Genomic DNA, 18,973 nt, shown 5'->3' on the forward strand with positions numbered 1-18,973 from the left:
GTCCCTGCAGCTTCACCTAGGCAGGTGCTTTGGACCGCTGAGCTTTCCCCCTCGCCCTTGTGGAAGATATTAAGTTGGTGGGTGAAAAGATGAAGATTTTTGAAAGTTCAAAGTGATGTTCACAATGAAAGGTTGAAGAAAAGAGTGGAGCCAAGAAAGGAAAGGAACAAACTGCAAGAGTTAACCACTTTTTCAATGTTTTCAGCAACCTAAAGATGCAATGATTGTCCATACTGTATGATAATAAGTGTTGCCTTAAGGCAGAGAAGCCTAATTCACACAACGGTCCACATGCCTCACAAACCTGGGCCCGAACTGTAACCCCAAACCCACTTACCGCAAAGTGCCACCACTACAATTAAACCCCAATATTGAGGCTTTAGCTCAGGAAAAAACCACTCATTAATATCTTTTCTCTTAAAAGAAAATCACATATCACATAAGCCCTATGTTCACCCCCACTGGTCTCTACCATAGCCTACATCTGTGTTCATCTTCCAAGAGACTTTAAGACTACTGACCTATGAATCAAGGAACCAAGGATCTGGTACAAACCCAGTGACTAGCTCCCAACTTCCTTGTTGAGAGGTGAAAAAGACTCTGACAGTTGGTGCTAGGATCTAACAATGCTTACAAAAGCTGAGCATCCCCAGCGGATTAAAGCACCAGCAAGCAGCCACAGGGGCCGGGGTTCAATCCCCAGGCCTGCTGTGCTGGCCCCGCCCCCGGGGCCACTGAGAGTATAAGTGAGGCTGGGTGTGGTGGCGCCAGCCTGTAATCCCAGCTCTTGGGAGGCTGTAAACAGGCGGATCACTATGAGTCTGATCTACTACTGAGACCCTGAACACTCTGGAGATCCTACCCTAAAATACAGGAAAAGAAAAAAAAAATGTGAGTGTCCCTTATGCAAACTTTTGGAACTAGAAATGTCATGAAAATTTGAGAGCTTTTCTGATGTTAGAATATTTGCATGGATTTTACCAGCTATGTATCCCAATCAAAATCTCCAAATTGGAAACAAATGTTTACTGCGTGCCCGACTAAGGAAGGCGCTACACTGAAGAGAAAGCGCATTAACGCAGGCTCTAACTTCCTCCACCCTAACTCATGCCTGACCACCAGAGGGCCTCATCACCTCACACTGACAGACAGCGCCGCAGTGTCGCTCTCAGATTGTTTTTCAAGTTTAAAGACTGCAGGGAAGGCATTAATTTACTGCACTCCCAGGTTAATTCAGACCTTCTGCTTCAGGCCACTTGAAACACTTTTAGTCCAAAGGTATTAAAGAGACTATTTCATCCACCAAGGATGACAAAAGTGAACTGATGCTTAGCACACCAGAAAAACATGATTTTGAACTTCCTCAGAAGCTACTGAGCTTCCTGAGAAAAGCATGCCTGAATGCTACTTTAACTTGAGGGAACACAGTTTTACAGCGAAGAAAGCCCTAATCAAAAGCTTTAGCACTATTTTCTCTCAGTCTGTACTTTTGCTGTGAGAAAATCCATTTATTCATTATCCAACTCCATTTTTTTCTTTCCTACTCAAAACAATGTATTAAAATGCAGGAGTGTGAGCCTGACAAGACAGGGCTGAGGCCGAATTCACAGCTCTCTTTCCTTCCAAACTGTGGGGGCACTCTACGCTTTTCCCGGACCATAGATAACCTACGAGTGCGTCCCTGTCACTGTCCTGCCATCTAGGCAGCCACAGCAAGCAGCCCTACCTAGCTCCCGACCCCTTTACAGCTCCGCCTTCCCTTCATCTGGGCCAGGCAGCAGGGGCGGCAGCCTTTACCAACCCACTCATACCTTCTCATACTGCTGCTGATAAAATTAAATCATTTAAGCTGTTCAGGATATTTACAGAATTCTTCTTTGAAGTTATTTAGTTATTTCTGTTCCAGAATATTTTTCTAACTATATCAGACACTCATATTGTGTGTCTGATTGAAAAACTGCAAACACTATTTGAAAATATGTTTATGTACCAAAATAGTCATGTGTATAGAATATTATAGTCATTAAAAGTAACCAGATTTTTTTCAAGTGAGACTGAAAGTTGCAGAGAGGCCAAAAAAGGCTCATTCTAAACTTGTTCAAAATAAAACCACCAAAGTAAAATTATATATACACTACAAAGCAGGTAGAAGAAAACCCTCCAAAATATTAACAGTGAAAAATGGTGAATTATCATTTATGCTTTTCAAGATTCTAATTTTTCTGCAATAGGCATATGCTTTTGTACACAAGATAAATGGTGTTTTCAAAACACAACTACAACCTACAAAAAGTGTTATCTCAACAACTCAGCGGTGCCCATACTTCACTTACAGGTAAAAGTGAACACCCTCAAGACTAACTCTTAAATAGGCTTACCTGTTTGCCCTTCACCAATTGCATTAATGGCTAAGTTTTTTTTTGTTTTTTAACACAAAAAAAAACAGTCATAGCTATATCTTATCAATACATTTATGTATAAATAGGAAGGCAGAGTAAAAAGAACTGGAGTACAACAAAAGATTATTGAACAAGTATAAAGTGATTAATAAGGTCAAGGAGATTGTTCAGCAGTATGAGCATCTGCCTGGCAAATGCAAGGTCCTGGGTGCAATCCCCAAAAAGAAAAAAAAATTATTAATAAAGTGTATGGCTTTATTATTAATAAAGCCTTACAAGATTATTATTAGAAGGCTTACAAGATTATGAACTATTTGTGGGTGTTATTAATCTTTATTTCTTTAGACCTTAGCACATTCGCGGGAAGAAACAGTAGATTACGATAGACAGTCTGGCAATTTCTTGCAAAGCTAAATAAAATCTTACCATATAATCCAGCTTTCGCCAAAATGAGTTGAACATTCACATCTCCACAAAAACTTGAACATGAATATGCATCCCAGCTATATTCATAATTGCCAAAAATTGAAGTAACTAGGGTATTCTTCAAAAGGTAAGTAAAACAACACCTTCATAGGCGGGAACAGCATTCAGCAACAAAAGAAAAATAACACTCAAGTCATCAAAAAGACATGAAGAACAGCAAATGCATATTGCATGGGGAAGCCTCACAGAATTGATGAATGATAACAGGAGGGAGGGAGATCTTTTTCAAATGAGAAGGGGAACACAAAAGGGGAAGTGGTACAGAAGGAAGAAAAAATGAGGGAGAGAGGATGGTTGGGAAACAATAAAAACAAAGCTTGTATAAACGGGGAAGGGAAGAAGGGTTAAAGGGAGGGGAGGAGAATGCAAAGAATGAAAAACTGAGATGTGTTCTGTAAAGATAAACTTTCCTATAATGAATATGATCAATGTATATGAGAATTATATGCTAAAATAGTGTTAAAACTGGGGAGGGAAAAAAATGAAATCAGGTGGGAGAAAGAAGGGGTATTTTTTTTTCCTAAATTTATTCTTATTTTTTTTTTAGAAGAGGAATTTTTTTTAAAAAGAAAGATATATTTTAGTGGGATGGGGGAGCTTGAAAGTGTTTTTGCTCCCAACGATTAAAAACGTAGGTACAGCTGGACATGGGGGCCCACGCCTGTCATCCCAGCACTGGGGAGGCTCAGGCAGGTCGATTTCTGCAAGTCTGAGGGCAGCCTGGGCTAGTGAGTTCAAGGCCAGCTTGACCTGCATAACAAGACCCTGTCTCAACAAACAAACAAAAATCAAAAACCCCTCTCGGTAATGCAAATTTTATGTCAGAAAGCCTTTCATTCACTCAGCATTTTGTCTCCCTGGATACAGGGCACAATGAGCAGGCAATCACTAGAGGAAAAACGGAGGCTTTAATTACGCGAAGTGTAAAAATCAGATTATAAATAAAACATTATAGGAAAACAACTTTATTCATTTCTCCATCCCTCCCCCCCCCCCACCCCCCATCTAAACTGCACCTGACCATTCTTTCCTGGCCTCCGGATCTTTCCCAGCTGCTCTACACTAGGTCTGTCAGAACGACCTCGAATGTATAGTCTTCGCGAGGGGCGCGTTCTGATCGTTGGCTCACAAATATGCTCACTATTCTCTAGCGTTAGCACTTTGGCCAGTTGCATACAAAAAAGCATCTCTGCACTCACTGACCCCCTCCCTTAAGGGAAGATAAAATATCGTACAATATTAATGCTTCTGAGATCAAAATTAAGAGAGAAATGAAAGCACAGAAACGAAGCACCTGCCCAAGATGACAGCGGGCTGACTCTCACGGGATGGTGCCCATTCCATCCTGCGGGAATCCCAGACCCAGCTCCTTCAGCAGGTCTTGCTGGGAGCAGAGGAAGGGTCCGAGCGGAAAAGCCAGTCCGTGGCAATGTCCCAGGCCGCCGGGGTGGTACAGGCAGCTGAGTTAGGTAGAATTATTATAGGCAGCCAGACACGGCCAGGCCCCCGGAGCCGGTACAGAAGGCCAGGTGCCTCGCAACTGCGACAGAGACGGTCGCTGCCGCCGTGGGCCACACCCCCGGACAAAAGGTCGGACAATCGCTCGCCTCTAAGGCCGAGAACCCAGGGCGGGTAGTCCAAATAGTCCTCCCCGGGAGGACGCCCGGACGCGTCGCTAACCCAGCCCCCAGGGAGAGTCGCCGCTTCCTACGCGACCCGCTTCCCATCTGGCCGCGGGTTTAATCAATTTTTCCCGAGCAACAGTACCTGTAGCCTCGTCGGCTGCCACTTCGTCCCGCCGCACGCCCACCTACGAGCTTCCAGGTCTCCCACCTTAGATCCGCCCCACCTCCTGGTTCTGCTCTATAAAAATCCCTCGAAACGGCCGCTTCCCGCGCAACCGCTCGGCCCCGCTTCCGCGCCTCGGCTGGACAGGGGCTTTCTCTCCGACAAACACATCTTGTTCTTAACCTCCACTGTTCCTAAAACGCATCCTTCGGCTTTGGAGGACGCGAACGCGGCCCGAGTGGCGCTCGGGTGGGAGTTTCTCTGCTCTCCATCAGGGACAGGGACGCCCGGGCCAGGCCGCCACGAGGGTCCGCAGGAGCCCACGAATCTTACCTTCACTCAGGTTCCTACCAGACAGGTTTAACTGGCCGCTTTTCCTCGCCGCTTTTAACAGCCCCTGGGGTACGGAAGTGCTGCCGTCTGCCCTTTCTGCTCTGAAACCTGCCCGCGGATCCCGCCCGGCAACACCCTGCAGGCGCGACATATTCAAACCACTAGCTTCCTAGAGAGAGCTACGCGCGTGACGCACAAAGCAGGCGCAGCCAGCCGCCCCACCCCTCTCGCGGTGCGCACGCGCTGTGTGCGCCGGGGCGGGAAGGGGGGGAAACCGGGAGCGGGGCCCTTCGCTGTCTGCGGCGCGCTTAGATGTCGTCACCGCCAGCTCCCGGGGCTGGAGGACAGAGCAGCCCTTTCCGTTGCCGGTGTCGGCCTACCACCCTGGAAATACTTCGCTGAAGTAAGTGCGTTTAACGGGTTTAAGAGGACCTTGAGGATTTGTTGTTGGCTTTGTTACTGCGACTTGGATCTTTCTCTGGTGCTTCCGCCGCTAAAGAGGGTATTGGGAGAGGCTAGCCCTCGCGTCTCCTTCCCCGTCTGAACGTGGGCCTCGGCGAAAACCTGAGCCCTGGGTGCGGAGGCCGCCGCGGAGCCCGGCCTGGCTCGGAGCCCGCGGGGCGGTCCGGGTCTCGCGGGCGATCGGGCTGCCGCCGGCTTCCCGGGCGTGGGGCCTGCGCCCTGGCTCGGTGCCGCCTGCCTGTTGTCGGGGCCGTGGGGTGCGAGGGCTGGCAGCCGAGGTGGGGGAGAGCTCCAGAGGTGGAAACGTGCCGTCTTCCCTCGAGTTCGGGGAGACAGCCGCGGGACGGCGGGGCGCTGCCCGAGGGAGGGAGGGAGGGAGGGAGGGTGGGAGGGTGGCACGAACTTGAAGGTGGCGCGTGCACTTTGGACCTCGCAGCCCCGGGGGGCAAGTTCGAATCGCTCCCGCTTACGACGACTCACTTTAGTCCGTTTACCCGATGGCTTTGGAAGCTGTTTTCTCATTTAGGGATAATCTCAACCGGTAAAGATTTTTTTAAATAATTGATAGAAAATAGAAGTTTAAATCTTGAGTTCTTGGTAATGGAAGTGTTTTCAGGTCAAAAAAAATAAAGGAAATAAAGATTTTGTTCAGTAAATCGGTGTTTCTTGGGACGCTGCAGTTTCCATCTGAAATGTACACTTGTTGATTATTGCACCAAGTAACTATAAAGAAGTCATCCTGCGTAGCACTGTCCTGAGTGCTAGGCTTTTCCTGAGCCTGAAGTGATGGTGGCTTCTACTCATAGATGCGTGGAAACAGGCAAAGCCCATCCAGGGTCCTGGAGATCTGTACTGTTGGTTGAAAGCTAGGTCGACTATCCTTTGAAAATTCTGCATCGCTGATCGTTATGCCAAATAAAGTTCACTTTTTAACACCTACACCTTCCATGTACGTGGTTACCCTACCTAGGGAGGAAAGGGTGGATTTTAAAATAAAAGGACCATTGCAGTTTTAGGAGGTCATTAATGAGCCCTCCAGTCAGCCTTGTTGACAGTAATAATAATAGCTTCCTTATTGAGCTCTTCCTAAGTGGCAACCTCTGTTTACTGTTTCTTATTAAATACAATGACCAGTGTTGCAGATGAAAAAAGTCAAAAGAAGTTACAAAGCTCGCCCAAGGCCACAAGTTTCTGTGAGTGGCAAGACCAGAGATCTGTCTACAAAGCCTCTTTTTCAGCTACCATGACTTGCTGGTAGCTTTTCATCATTTCCAAGTTTCTTAAATTCTAGAATCATCTGAAGGGACTCTTCAGTTGTTTTTAAAGACATTTCTTTAAGAACTACTGCTTTATAGAAAGCCACAGCCTATCTTTACGGAATGAGTTGCTCAAGCATAAAATTTTACAGTAACTACTACTGTCTGCACAATATATAATCTATACAACTATTTAAAAATAAGCTATACTGGGCTGGAGAGATGGCTTAGTGGTCTAAAGCACCTACTTGGAACAAGCTTAGCAAAGCACAGGGACCGCGGTTCAATCCCCCAGCACCACATGCCAGCCAGCCCGCCCCCTGGTGGGCTGAGCGGGCCACACACACACGCGAATAAATAAATAAAATTAAAAAAAAAATAAACTTTAAAAATAAGCTATACTTTTTGATTCATTGTGCTTGTACTGAAAATTGTTTAATTATTGATGTTTAATAATGTGTTGAAATAGTGCTAAAGTAATTCTGAAAAATCCAGAGTCAACTTCAATCTTCAATAGATAGAAAACTGGTAAGAATTTTACTAGCATAAGTCTACAGTAAACTGTGTACTATATTTATGTAGTAAGTGCAGACTGAGCAAGTAGAGGTGAAAATACCTCATGCTGTTGGAAAAAAATTTTATCTCAAATTGATGGAAACTGAAATTAATCCGCTTGAATTTCTTTGTCAGAGAGTAGTTGTAATTTTGTATAGTAACAGTAGTTGGAATGTGCTCTTTATACAGTCATAATACTTTAAGAAAATGCCTTAAACACAAAAGTTGTAATTCTTTTCAACAGCATATGGCCTTATTTTTAAAGTGGACTTTATATACATTATTAAAATAGTATGTCCAGGCTAGAGATGACTGTGCTCCTATCTTCTGTAATGGAATTACCTACCTCTACCTAATTATATTCATTGTATGTAAGTAATGGAACATTTCACTCTTAGCTTTTTTGCTCAATGAAAAAGAAAGTGAAAAAATCAAAAATATTAACCCTACAGAGCACATCATCCAAAGAATGCTTTTCTGTTTTAATAATAGAAAGTAAAATTATCCAGTTAAAATAGACCAGGATCTCTCTACCATTGAAATTTCAGAAGACATTTTCAGGTAGGGGGGTGTGTGTGTGTGTGTTATTCTTATGAACATTGCAATATGTTAGACATTTTTTTCCAGAGGTAAAAGGTATATTGGTAAATGGATTTATTGAAAAAAGTCTGAAATTGTACTAAGGGAAGAAAATGAACTAAATTTGTACACCTTTTCCAGGCGCCTTTGGTTAAAAAGTAGAGTCAAGGACAAAGTACATTTGCCTTGCCCACATTTCTGGGGATTTCTTTTAGGGTACAGTAACAGATTTAGCCTGGCTTCAATGACTATTATGTTTACTTTCAGAACATTGCCTTATGTGGGAGAGCTGCTATCTTAAAAATCGTTTATTGAGAGAATATATTCTCTTTAAAAATTTCAACTTGCAATTTTATGTTTGTTTTCCCTTTAGGTTTATAACTGCTGGCTTTAAGAAATAGTGGAAAACATTCTTCACTGTTTCTTTGAAGGCAGTACAAACTGCATTTTTTTAATTGTTGGTATCTATTTGCGAACATAATAATTACATTCATCTTGGGGAATTGGTATGTATACATATAACATCTTGATATTTAACATTCTGATTATTTTTACTGTCTCTTCCTCTGCAATTTTATTTATAGTTCTCAGTATGGCTTTGAATTGTATTTTGTTATTGTAGTTGTATATGGTAATTTTTTGACAGGAAGTGCATGTTTTTGAATTATGCATGTGTATATTCTTTGCTTCTGTTCATAATTTTGAGGATGAAGCAGTTAGCCTGCTTTAAGAGATTTAGTACTTGATTTTATTGTTCAGTCTTGTATACCTGTGTACTTTTAATATAAAAGAATTTTCATCTCTATGGAAAAATATTTTAATTTTCTTTTATGAAAGGAAATGTCAGTGTTCTGTTGAAGAAAGATGAAGAAACTAGAAGGGGAAGAGTGTATTCCAAATCCTGTTAGAATTCTTTCATTGTTGTTTATTTTCTTCCTACTGAAAAGAAACTGAACAAGGAGGTTTAAAGGCCAATCTTATTTATGTAATGTAAGTAAAAAGTATTGTGGTATTGCGATTTCATTATTGGTAATTCTAAAAATCACCTGAAAATGATTCCTGTTATTCCCAGTGATTATTATTCCTACAAATAGAGTAGCATTCTTGCCGTTTTTCTAAGATTAAAACGTTCTGTAATTTTAAGTATCAATTTTCATATTAATTGCATAGTTGGGGGCTTTAATTAGTAATGTAACACAGTAAAATTTGTGCATCACAACCTTATAGAACAGCCTGTCAATATCCTTTCTTTGTGACAACCTACAAAACCACTGTAGGGTAAGTGCGTTTAAAAAAATGGTTTGAGTAAATATTCACCATTTTGTGTGTGTGTGTGTGTGTGTGTGTGTGTGGTGCTAGGGCAGGCAAGCAAGCAAGCATTCTACCACTGAGCTATGTCTCCAGCCTCCAAATCTACTCATTTAAAATTGACTGTATTTTTCTCTGCAAACACTTTTATTTAATTGGATTCAGCTTCAAGTACTCAAAAAAGAAATAGTAAACTTAATATTTATATGGCAAGTATTGTACTAGAACACAGGCTCCTCATAAGTTCATTAAGATGTAAGATGGTCGTGAGACTTTATCCTTAATGCCAACGTAAGTGGATAAGGGAAAAATATAATAATGGTTCATTACCAGTTGGTAAGCAATAGGTTTTAAAATTTGATATTCAGATTTGTAGGTCGCATGTTTATCCCAAATTACAGTCTGATAAATGGTACTGGCAGGATACCTTAAGAACTGTGCACATTTTTTTCTCAACATACAGTTTTTCGCACCATCCTCTAAACTATCCCAGTTATATACACTGAGATAATTGAAAATTATTTCTCATGGGTGTGTTGAAATACTTGGTACCTGCTATGCAAATACACAAACCCTAGCATTGCTTAGCATCAAATTGTAGAAGTATGGATTTCTCATTTTCCACCAAGTTTACAGCTCTATTTTCTTCAAAATGTTTATCTTGTTGCCTTTTTTTTTTTTTTTTTTAATGTATTTGGTACAGGGTCTCACTACACAACTCGGACTCCTAGTGATCCTACTGTTTTCCACCTCCCCAGCACCAGGATTATAGGTTTGCACCACCTTGCCTGGTCTTGGTGGCTGGCTCACTGGGCCCAGGGGTAGGGCCTGCGCAACATGATCTTGTTCCCTTTTTTAAACTCCGTATTTCCTAGAAATGTTATCTCCCCACCATCTCTCCTGTCTCTCAAAATAATAGCTTCATGAATGTGCCAAGTGCTTAGACTACAGACTACTGTGCACATGGTGGTGGGAAGTAATATCCTTTTAAATTATCAGTACGCTTGAGCTATACGTAATGGTCACATTCATGCTAGGGAATTTGTGTCTACACATCTGTACATGATGTAACTTCTCTTTTTCCCCCGCTATTCTCCTACCTCCGCTTGAACGCCTCTTCTCCTCCCTGTTTACAAAAGCTTTGTTTCCACTTTTTTCCTTCTTTTCTCACTTGGAAATTCCTTTTTTCCCCCCATAAATCACATGCTTCCTTTTATTTTCTTTATGTCTGAATGAAATTCCATTGTGTATGTATGCCATTTTTTTTGAAAAAGTGGCTATTAAAGCAAAACTTACCTAAGTGGGAAACGGCCTACAATAGGAAGGGTGATTATCCTCTGTGTTTATGCCTTTTTCTAAAGAACTTCCATCTGAATACACAAAGATCTTTCTGAAACTTGAGACTTAAATGGCTGGAACTTGTCCATCATGATACTGGATATGGTTTTAATGCTTTGCATAAAGCTTTGCTCTGTAATATTTTTGACATACTGTTCTGGCAGTATCAAGAATCAGCTTACATTTTCTTATCCACGTGGCAGTGGTTCTTTACCTGTGAGCTGCTGGGCCCTGGAGACGGTGATATTGCAGGGGACGTGTGAATTCTTTTCCATGTTTCAAAAAGCCTATCAGAAATCACGTGCTTTCCCATACTGTAACTTTATTGGCCAAAATGAAGACTTTTTTCTTTTTCTTTTGGGACAGAAATAGCATCGGCTCATAGTATAGCTGATACTTACCATTCAAACATAACTAGAACCCTTCCCTAACCTGCCTCCAAAGATAAATTAACTGACCCTTTCCTGTACGTAATTCTTTCATTATGACAAGATATCTTAAAAGTCTCACTCTGGGCACTTGTGTTTGGTTTCGTCTAAATTGTGGACTAAACTTAATCAACAGGTGCAAAAAATAAATCCTCTTTTGCAACCCAGAACTCATTGTTTGGTGTGAGTTTTAATACCTATAAGAAGGAATATTACTGCTAGATAGAAAAGTCTCATTCTCCAATTCAGTTTGTCTAAGGAATTCTGCATCCAGCAGTTTATTTATATGCTACCCATATCTTGTTAACAAGTACCCATTTATTTAGAATGGTTGTATTTTTCCATTCCCTTGATCCTGACAACCAAACAGTCACAGAAACAACTGAAAGTAGAAAAAATAAGAGACTGAGTCCAAACTGCAGTTCTGTCCAAATTCAGGATTACTAAGCACCACTGTGCCCAGGCACCAGACAGAGGTTGAAGTGTACTAGGTGAACACGCAGTCCCTGCCTGGCACTAGCCTGTACTTTTAATCCCCATTTTTGCTGTTAGAAATCTGTAGTTGCCTTTCTGTGAGAGCAAGAAGACCCTCTCCCGTGGGGCAGCATGAAACAGAGGGTTCCAGAGTCACGGCTCCCTGCCTCACCCAGCACCCCATGTCCGGAGGGTGCTGTTCTCTGAGACAGAAATGGGAAAACACCCGCTCCACAGAGGACCTTCTTTTCTTAGAAGCTTCAGACTTGTTGTTCCTAGGGCCTTCTGCTTTGTAGTTTCCTTTGTCTGGAAAGTCCGTTCCCCAGATACTGAGCTTGCTTTCTCCTTTTACTCGGGTCTCAACAGTAACACTTTCCCACTTCCTGTCTTGTTTTTTTACTTTTATATTGAGATGGAATCTCACTATGCTGTCCTGGCTGGTATAGAACTGAGCCCAAGTGATTCTCCATGACAGCCTCCTGAGCAGCCGGTACTACAGGCAGTAGACTCCATGCTTGGCTCTCCTGCTCCTTCTTTGCTTTGCTTTGTTTTGAGACTGGGGTTCACTGGGTGTTCAGGCCGCGCTTGAGCTCACAGCTATCCTCCTGCCTCATCCGCCCCGGCACACCCCCCTACGCCTGGCTCCCTATCCTGTTTTATTTCATCACAACACAGTATTATATGTTTGTGTTTGCTTATCAAGTTTACCACATTGGACCTCAAGGTTCATGAGATCAAAGACAGTCTTCTCCCTGCAGTATTTCTAGGGACTAGGAAAATCCCTGGAACAGAAATTTATGACTTTCCAATGGTCTTTTACAATATTAGGAACGTAGTGAAAAAGACATACTTGATGTCTAGCTCCACACTGAACTTGTATTTTTAATTGAGAGGCTAAACAAATCTGCAGTGATTCAGACTTAGTGTAGACTGGATGCACTTGGTATCTATTTGACACATTTTGTCATTTGCCTTTAGCTGCATGTTACTGTTAGACACAGGCAATGATTAATGAAAAGCAGTTATTTGTTAGACCTTCAAGGATCTTCAAACTATTCAATTCCTCATTTAATTGACAAGAAAATTGAGGTAGATTCTCAGAACTGAAGTTAAATTTCTTTAATATATTGACAAGATTAATATTTAAGCTAAGTCTTCTCTTTAATTTTGTAGCTGCTAGATAACTTGAAAATAAAATATGCTTAAAAGTTTATATTTTGGGGCCGGGGAGATGGCTCAGTAGAATAAGTGATTGCCTAGCAAGCACAGGGGCCTGAGTTCAATCCCTGGCGCCACCAAAAAATTTAAAAAAAAAAAATTTTTTAAAGTTTATATTTGGAGAAAATTCTGTCTTGCCACTGTAATCCTGCATACCAGAGCACCATCATTTCTCTGTTCAGTAAGTTAACATAAATTGGCCCTTGATGGGCAAAGAATTTTTGTCACAGAATTCTTTTGTTTTTGAATTTGTAATTTTTATTATGAAATATCAAGCATACAGAGAAGTGTAGGGTAATGTAAAAGATTTTTGTATCCGCAGAAATAAAGATGATAAACAACATTTTAAAAAAATAAGACAGGCACAGACCCTGTCCTTGTGTGCCTTGTCCTTTTCTCACAATACTGTGGTGTGCATGACACATGTGTGCTCTTGACACTGAAGTATTGGAGTGGTGAGGATCTCTAACATAAACAGTCATATGAGCCTGATTCATGTGAGAAAGTAAACCACCTACTATACTTTATATTTAAAATACATTTATGACACACAATGAGTTGTCATTTCTAGTCTTGCTGAGGTTCTTGTCACCCAACCTGTTTTGTGTAAAAACTTAAGGTGTTATTAAAGTAGTGAGTACACTAGGGCATCAGTGGGCTCCACATGTGAGCCTCAGTATCCTGAGCCCAAGTCCTCTCAGGTGGCACTTGCGACTGCAGTGTGCCAAGACACCAGTGATGGGTATTCGGAAAGTCACGGTCTCCACAAACACTTCTTTAGCAGACTGTTACAGTAAATGAGGTCATTTTAAGGGATACTGTGCACGTGTTTAGCATTTTGGCAACAGACTTATGCTGAATTCTACAGCTCTGGGAGGCACCTAATAATAATAAACTATAAATTCATCCTTACTAAACAAAAAAGGAAATGCAGGATGAAAGGCAATGGGTTTTTTGTGCGTGTGATCAGGAGTGAAGCAGATTTTTCTCTGGAAAATGCTTGTAAACTTGAAAGTATTTAAAATACTGTGAAATATGCTTTTTAAAATCAAACTACTCCTGGGCATGGTGGCACACGCCTGTAATCCCAGCACTCCGGAAGATGAGGCGCGGGGGTGGAGAACGTTGGGAGTTCGGGACCAGCCTAGGTTACAAAGTGAGCTCAAGACCAGCCTGAACTGAATAGCGAGACCCTGTCTCAAAAAAAAAAAAAAAAAAAAAAAAAAGAACAGAACTATTGTGAAATAAAATCTTAAAGCACAGAAAAAAATTTCAAGGATTTATGCAAAGCAAACGTTACAATTCAGTGTTAAGGATTTAATCCTTTTTACTTAAGGATTGCAGGAAATTTTATAGTGGTGTGGAGGAAAATGTTAGCCAGAGTGGAAATATTAGCAGATCTGTAAATGACTCCCAATGTGGAAAATCGTAAATACTGTTTGATAACACTGGTTATTAAAGCGTGCGGCGTTTGGGGGGGGAGGGGCCATGAAGTAAATGCTGACTTAAAAAAAAATACCTTCCACTGCCACCTCGGGAAACTAGGGCCCCAAAGCGATGACGTCGTCCTGCCGCCGCGGGCTGCGCGCCTCCCGGGACCGGGGCTGCTGCGCCTGCGCGGGGCGGGGCCGTCAGGGCGCGCGGCCTTCTGGGCCGCCGCGCGGCATTGTGGTTCAGGCGGCGCGGGCCGGGCCGGGGCGGGGTGCGGTGCGGCGCCGTTTGTGTTCTGGGCTCTCGGCCCGCGCGCTCCTCCCCGTCCGCGGCGTGCGGCGGCTGTAGCATCGGACCCCCGGCCCTCCTCTCCCTCCCCTTCTCACTGTTTGTTGTGTGTTTGATGTGTTAAAGCAGGAGCGAGCCCGCGAGCAGCCATGAGCAGCGCGACCGTCGTCCCCGGCCCCGCGGGCCCGGGCCCCAGTGGCGGGCCGGGCGGCGGTGGCGGCGGCGGCGGCGGCACCGAGGTGATCCAGGTGACCAACGTCTCCCCGAGCGCCAGCTCCGAGCAGATGCGGACGCTCTTCGGCTTCCTCGGCAAGATCGACGAGCTGCGCCTCTTCCCGCCGGAGTGAGTGTCGCCGGCCTCCAAGGGCAGGGTCGGGCCTGGGAGCCCGGCCTCTTCGCGTTTCTCTCCACCCCTCCCCCAACTCTGCTCGCGTAGGGTCATGTTTTGGAGCTGCACATTCGGTACTGCACGTATTACAGGATAAATCCATTCTTTAGAAAAAGGGGGGGTGGGGGGCCTGTTTTGCTCTCCCTTCCCGCGTTCTTTGGAAGAAAGGTAACAGTGAAGTGTTTTCTAGTTTTAGTTGGTGTTAAAACTGGTAGGCCGCAGCTCTAAGTATTGTTCAGCGATTCTGGCCTTGATTCAAATGCGATACCTTTTTAAACAGATGTACATGTTAAAATGAGCGTAGGATTTCGCAGTCGTCTGATAGATTAATGTTGAAATCTTGGTTTTATTTTCTTGTCCCGTTCTCGTTCTGGAAATTATTTTAAAAGTTTTAAATTACTTGGTCTAACTGCCTGCCTAGGCAAGCACCAGGTTGATCCTGGGACCACATGCTGTGCTGGCCCGCCTCAGGCACCAAGGTGGCCTGCACCAGGCATGGTGGTGCATGCCTGTAATCCCAGCGCTGGGGAGGCAGAAAACAGGAGGATCACTGGGAATCCAGGCTGCGTAGTGAGGCCTTGTACCAAATACATAAAATTATGTTAAAAAAAAAATTAGTTGGTCAAAGTTAGTTTTAGTCAGGTATTCGCAGAGTATCCACGTATTTCATGACTTTTTACCTAAAATATCTTTACATGACTATTGATGTTTTTAAATTGATATGTTTGAGGGTCCCGGGGAGATGGCTCAGTAGAGTAAGTCCTTGCCTGGCAAGTGCAAGGGCCTGAGTTCAATCCCTAGTTCTGCCAAAAGTTAAATAGACATTTTATTTTTTAGGGAAAATTCATTTGTACAGTTAGGATTCAGTTATCAGTCCGTATGAGGTGTAACGTGCTGGGAACATTTACATGTATTTTGTACAGAAGCTTTTAACTTGCTTGGACATAGAGGAATGCGCGCTTGGCTGTTACTGCTCATGGCACCTGAAGTGTGTAAAATGGCAGAAAGTAAGTGATAACATTTGATGGCTGTGAATCATTTTATTACTAGGGTATTTGAGATACTGTATTTGTTGGAATATAATTTTTATAGTCCCACAAGTTACTAAGAATTTCATTATAGCTGCTAACTTTAAAATGCTTTATTTTCTGGAGATAATCTTTTGATGCACTTAGAAAAAACAAGCGCTGGCATTTCCCTGATTCCATTTTTTTCCCTAAAAAGCCAGGGCACTTGTCCTGGTAGGCAGGAGCCTGGCTGTTTGCCCTGTAGTCAAGTGAGTAGTTTCCTCCTACTCAGATCAGCTCCTGGGAAGCTGTCTCTGGGGGTTGCAGGGATGATGCTCAGCATTCAGAGGGATCTTTGCCCTACATTAAAAGCCACTGTATTGACACATACTTGCCTTTGCCTCCCTCCTTTCCGGTTGCCACCTAGAATCATTTTCTTTCAAACAAGTACAAAGATACAATGTAGTGAGTGTCATATTGTTATCTTTTGTGGACTTCTAGATTTGAACAGCACTGTAGCTGGCTACTCTTACTTTCTGAGTTATTTTTCATTGGTTTGTTTGCCAGTAAACTTGAGATTCTCCCCAATGTTTGCAGGTGTCATATGCTGTGGACTCACAAAGGTCCAAAAGCTCTTGTTATTCCAAAAAAGGTTTTTTTATTTTGCTGATAGAATGAGGTTAAAGGGCTTCATTATGAGCCCATTTTGGCCTAATTTTCTTGTGACTGTGTATGTTAGTTCCTCAAGGAGGCATTCATAATAGCTTGGACTTTTTTCTGCTCATCATGCTTGGGTTAGCACCTGTGGGGTGCTAGTTTCTCAGGTGTTACCTTAATCAGAGAAGCCTTCCCTGACCACCATTTGTAAAAGTGCAGCAGCCTGCTGCTGCTTTGCCCTGTGTGACACAGCGTGGTCTTCTTGTATGATGCCTGACACAAATTGACAGTTTCTGTTCAATCCTGTCCCTTTTGTGGAATATGAGGCTCAGGCTGGTCAACATCATCCAAAGGACATTTGTAACGTGAATATTAAGGTGCGTTTTTGAAGTACCTTGCATGCACCTACCAAGGTCTTCAGTTCTTAATGCCTACTTTCTGGTAAATTTTTCTGGGATTATACCAGACGTTTCAGTGGCAGAATGTGCAAGGTCTCCCTCCTGTACTGTTTATTATTGAAATCATCTTTTAACTTTTTTATACTGACATAATTTTCTGTAAAGATTGTCTTCACAATGGAATATGATAGCCCTAAAACTAATTGAAAGCCTATCATTGTCCCCTACATTTACTTTTTTTTTAAAGAAAAGCTATCATGTTGATTTCTGTTCCTAAAACATAGTACTGTAAATTCAGCATGGTTTGAGTGTCTCTTAAGATACATGCTTTGCAAATTTCTCTTAGTCTTTACAAATTCACAAGACATATTTGACTCTGTTTTATGAATGAATATAACAAAATGTACATAGGTTTTTGTGAGGCCCAACCATACTACCAACGTCAGAATTTGAATACCAACATGGACAGTGTGTGACTGTCTTTCCCTTTTGACCAGGAGATTATTGATTTTGCCAAAAATTGAAAGAGTTGTGTTATTCTTTAAATAATCAAATGTTTTGTTTTAGTGGAATATCACAGGAGATTGTAAGTGAAATGTTTATTAAATAATCCCAGTGAAACATGACAGGTGTGTAGAAGGTGAAAGATGCTAATGCTGAATTTAAGGTCATTAGTAGTTTTTCTGTGACCAAACGTGAGTACTTTAATGATCTTATAATAGTAACTAACTATAGTTGGATGAGGCAAAGAATTTAACTCACCTTTCAAAAAAAACTTGTTTCAGTAAAATCTTCACTATTTTCCTTTGTATAGCAAAGGGGAAGGCATGTGAAGTCAGCACAGTTGGACTTGCAGGCGGGTGTTGCCCTTGTCACACACGTCACCTTCTGGTGCTTGGAGGTGCTTTGTGTAAAAGCCCTCAGATCTCCAGTTGTCAGTGGTCAGTACAGTGTTACAGTGGGAGTGGAAAGGCTGCTGTCAAAGGCCTGACCCCGAGGTTCTCACACTTGGTTAGCTGGCGTGTTCACCCAAGATCTTACTAAGAATCAGGGCCCTCCCAGAAAGTAGTTCTTGAGTATAGTGGGCTTTAAATGAACACCAGCATTGGGAAATCTCTTTGTACATCCTAGGAGATTCTAACGCTTCTCTCCAGGGACACTAAGCATCATTTGCAAACAGGACCAAGGGCCACTACTCATTGAGGGGACAGAAGCATACAGGGCCCCTCAGCTTCTCCAGAATCATCCATGTTCTTAACAATAGAGAGTAAGATACTTCTATTTTGAGAAGGATAGCTGCGTAAAATTAATTTTAAGCATCAGAATGTAATTGTGGAACCAAATTACATCACAACCTTTCAACTTAGTTAAAGGTGATCACTTCAAAGTGGAGAAAGTAATTTAACAACTTAGGGTGTTTTTTACACTATTCAGATGATTACTTGCGATTGAGATCAACCACTATTGCAGGCTTTGATTCCCATCGCATTAATGAGTAGAAAAAATTACGAATCATTTTAAGATTGTCAGGTAAATGATAATGAATTGTGAACACAGGGTAGGACTTTCTGCTAATTTCATCATATGTTGAAGAATTTTGTATTTTGTAGTCTTTTTTCTCTAAGTAGTAGTGTCCAAGAACTGGTAGGCACCACTTCAGGAATGTAAGTGCCTTGTGTGTTAGGGCATCACCAACGCATGTGTTGGGGTCAAGAACATGTGATGGGGGCACTAAGAGAATTTTTAAAACTAGGATTAAAAGCATAGGTGTCAGAAAAGAAATACAGCCTACTGTGCTGGTGCACACCTGCAGTCCTTGCGCTCAGGAGGCTAAAGCAGAAGGATCCCTGCGAGTTCTAAGCCAGCCTGGGCTCCATAGCGATGAGACCCTATCTTAAAAATAAAGAAACAGAAATGCCGTGACTTCAGTAGTGGAAGTGTCACAGCATTCTTTTCACTACTCTGGTGTAATGTTTAATTTTAGATCAGTAGTGCCTCCGGTGAAATAAACATTTAGCAGTATACCTCTCCCATGAGATGACTTCCGTTTTCTGTGGACAACTTCGTCAGTCCTCAATCTGAATCTGTGTTACTATGAGAGATCCTGCTAGTTGCAATGAGTTTGAGTTTTCAGGCCATATTTAGCCTTATATTAATTTTCAAGTAATGCTAAAAATTCT

The 18,973-nt window shown here is 42.4% G+C and overlaps 2 protein-coding genes and 1 non-coding gene across 9 annotated transcripts in view; 2 read left to right on the forward strand and 1 right to left on the reverse strand.

Annotated features, from left to right (window-relative positions):
• Positions 1-5,200, reverse strand: part of Lrrc40 (leucine rich repeat containing 40) — a 43,155-nt gene extending 37,955 nt beyond the window's left edge. For both annotated transcript variants that reach the window (XM_004633995.2, XM_023718331.1), the window contains exon 1: positions 5,007-5,200. In XM_004633995.2, coding sequence (XP_004634052.1) covers positions 5,007-5,157 — 151 coding nt within the window. In that variant the 5' untranslated portion in view covers positions 5,158-5,200. The remainder of the gene's footprint in view (positions 1-5,006) is intronic.
• Positions 5,201-5,314: 114 nt separating this feature from the next.
• Positions 5,315-18,973, forward strand: part of Srsf11 (serine and arginine rich splicing factor 11) — a 33,524-nt gene continuing 19,865 nt past the window's right edge. For 2 of the 6 annotated variants that reach the window (XM_004633996.2, XM_004633997.2), the window contains exon 1: positions 14,297-14,686. In XM_004633996.2, coding sequence (XP_004634053.1) covers positions 14,493-14,686 — 194 coding nt within the window. In that variant the 5' untranslated portion in view covers positions 14,297-14,492. Of the gene's footprint in view, positions 5,410-14,295; positions 14,687-18,973 lie in introns of those variants that run through there. The other 4 variants (XM_023718271.1, XM_023718274.1, XM_023718272.1 and 1 more) reach the window with 4 other exon arrangements.
• On the forward strand, positions 11,019-11,146 carry LOC111817447. The gene has a single exon (XR_002821647.1). It is a non-coding gene; the product is annotated as a small nucleolar RNA SNORA40 (small nucleolar RNA).

The sequence above is a fragment of the Octodon degus genome, unplaced genomic scaffold (genome assembly GCF_000260255.1).
Source record: "Octodon degus isolate 3935 unplaced genomic scaffold, OctDeg1.0 scaffold00057, whole genome shotgun sequence".
NCBI lineage: Eukaryota > Metazoa > Chordata > Mammalia > Rodentia > Octodontidae > Octodon > Octodon degus.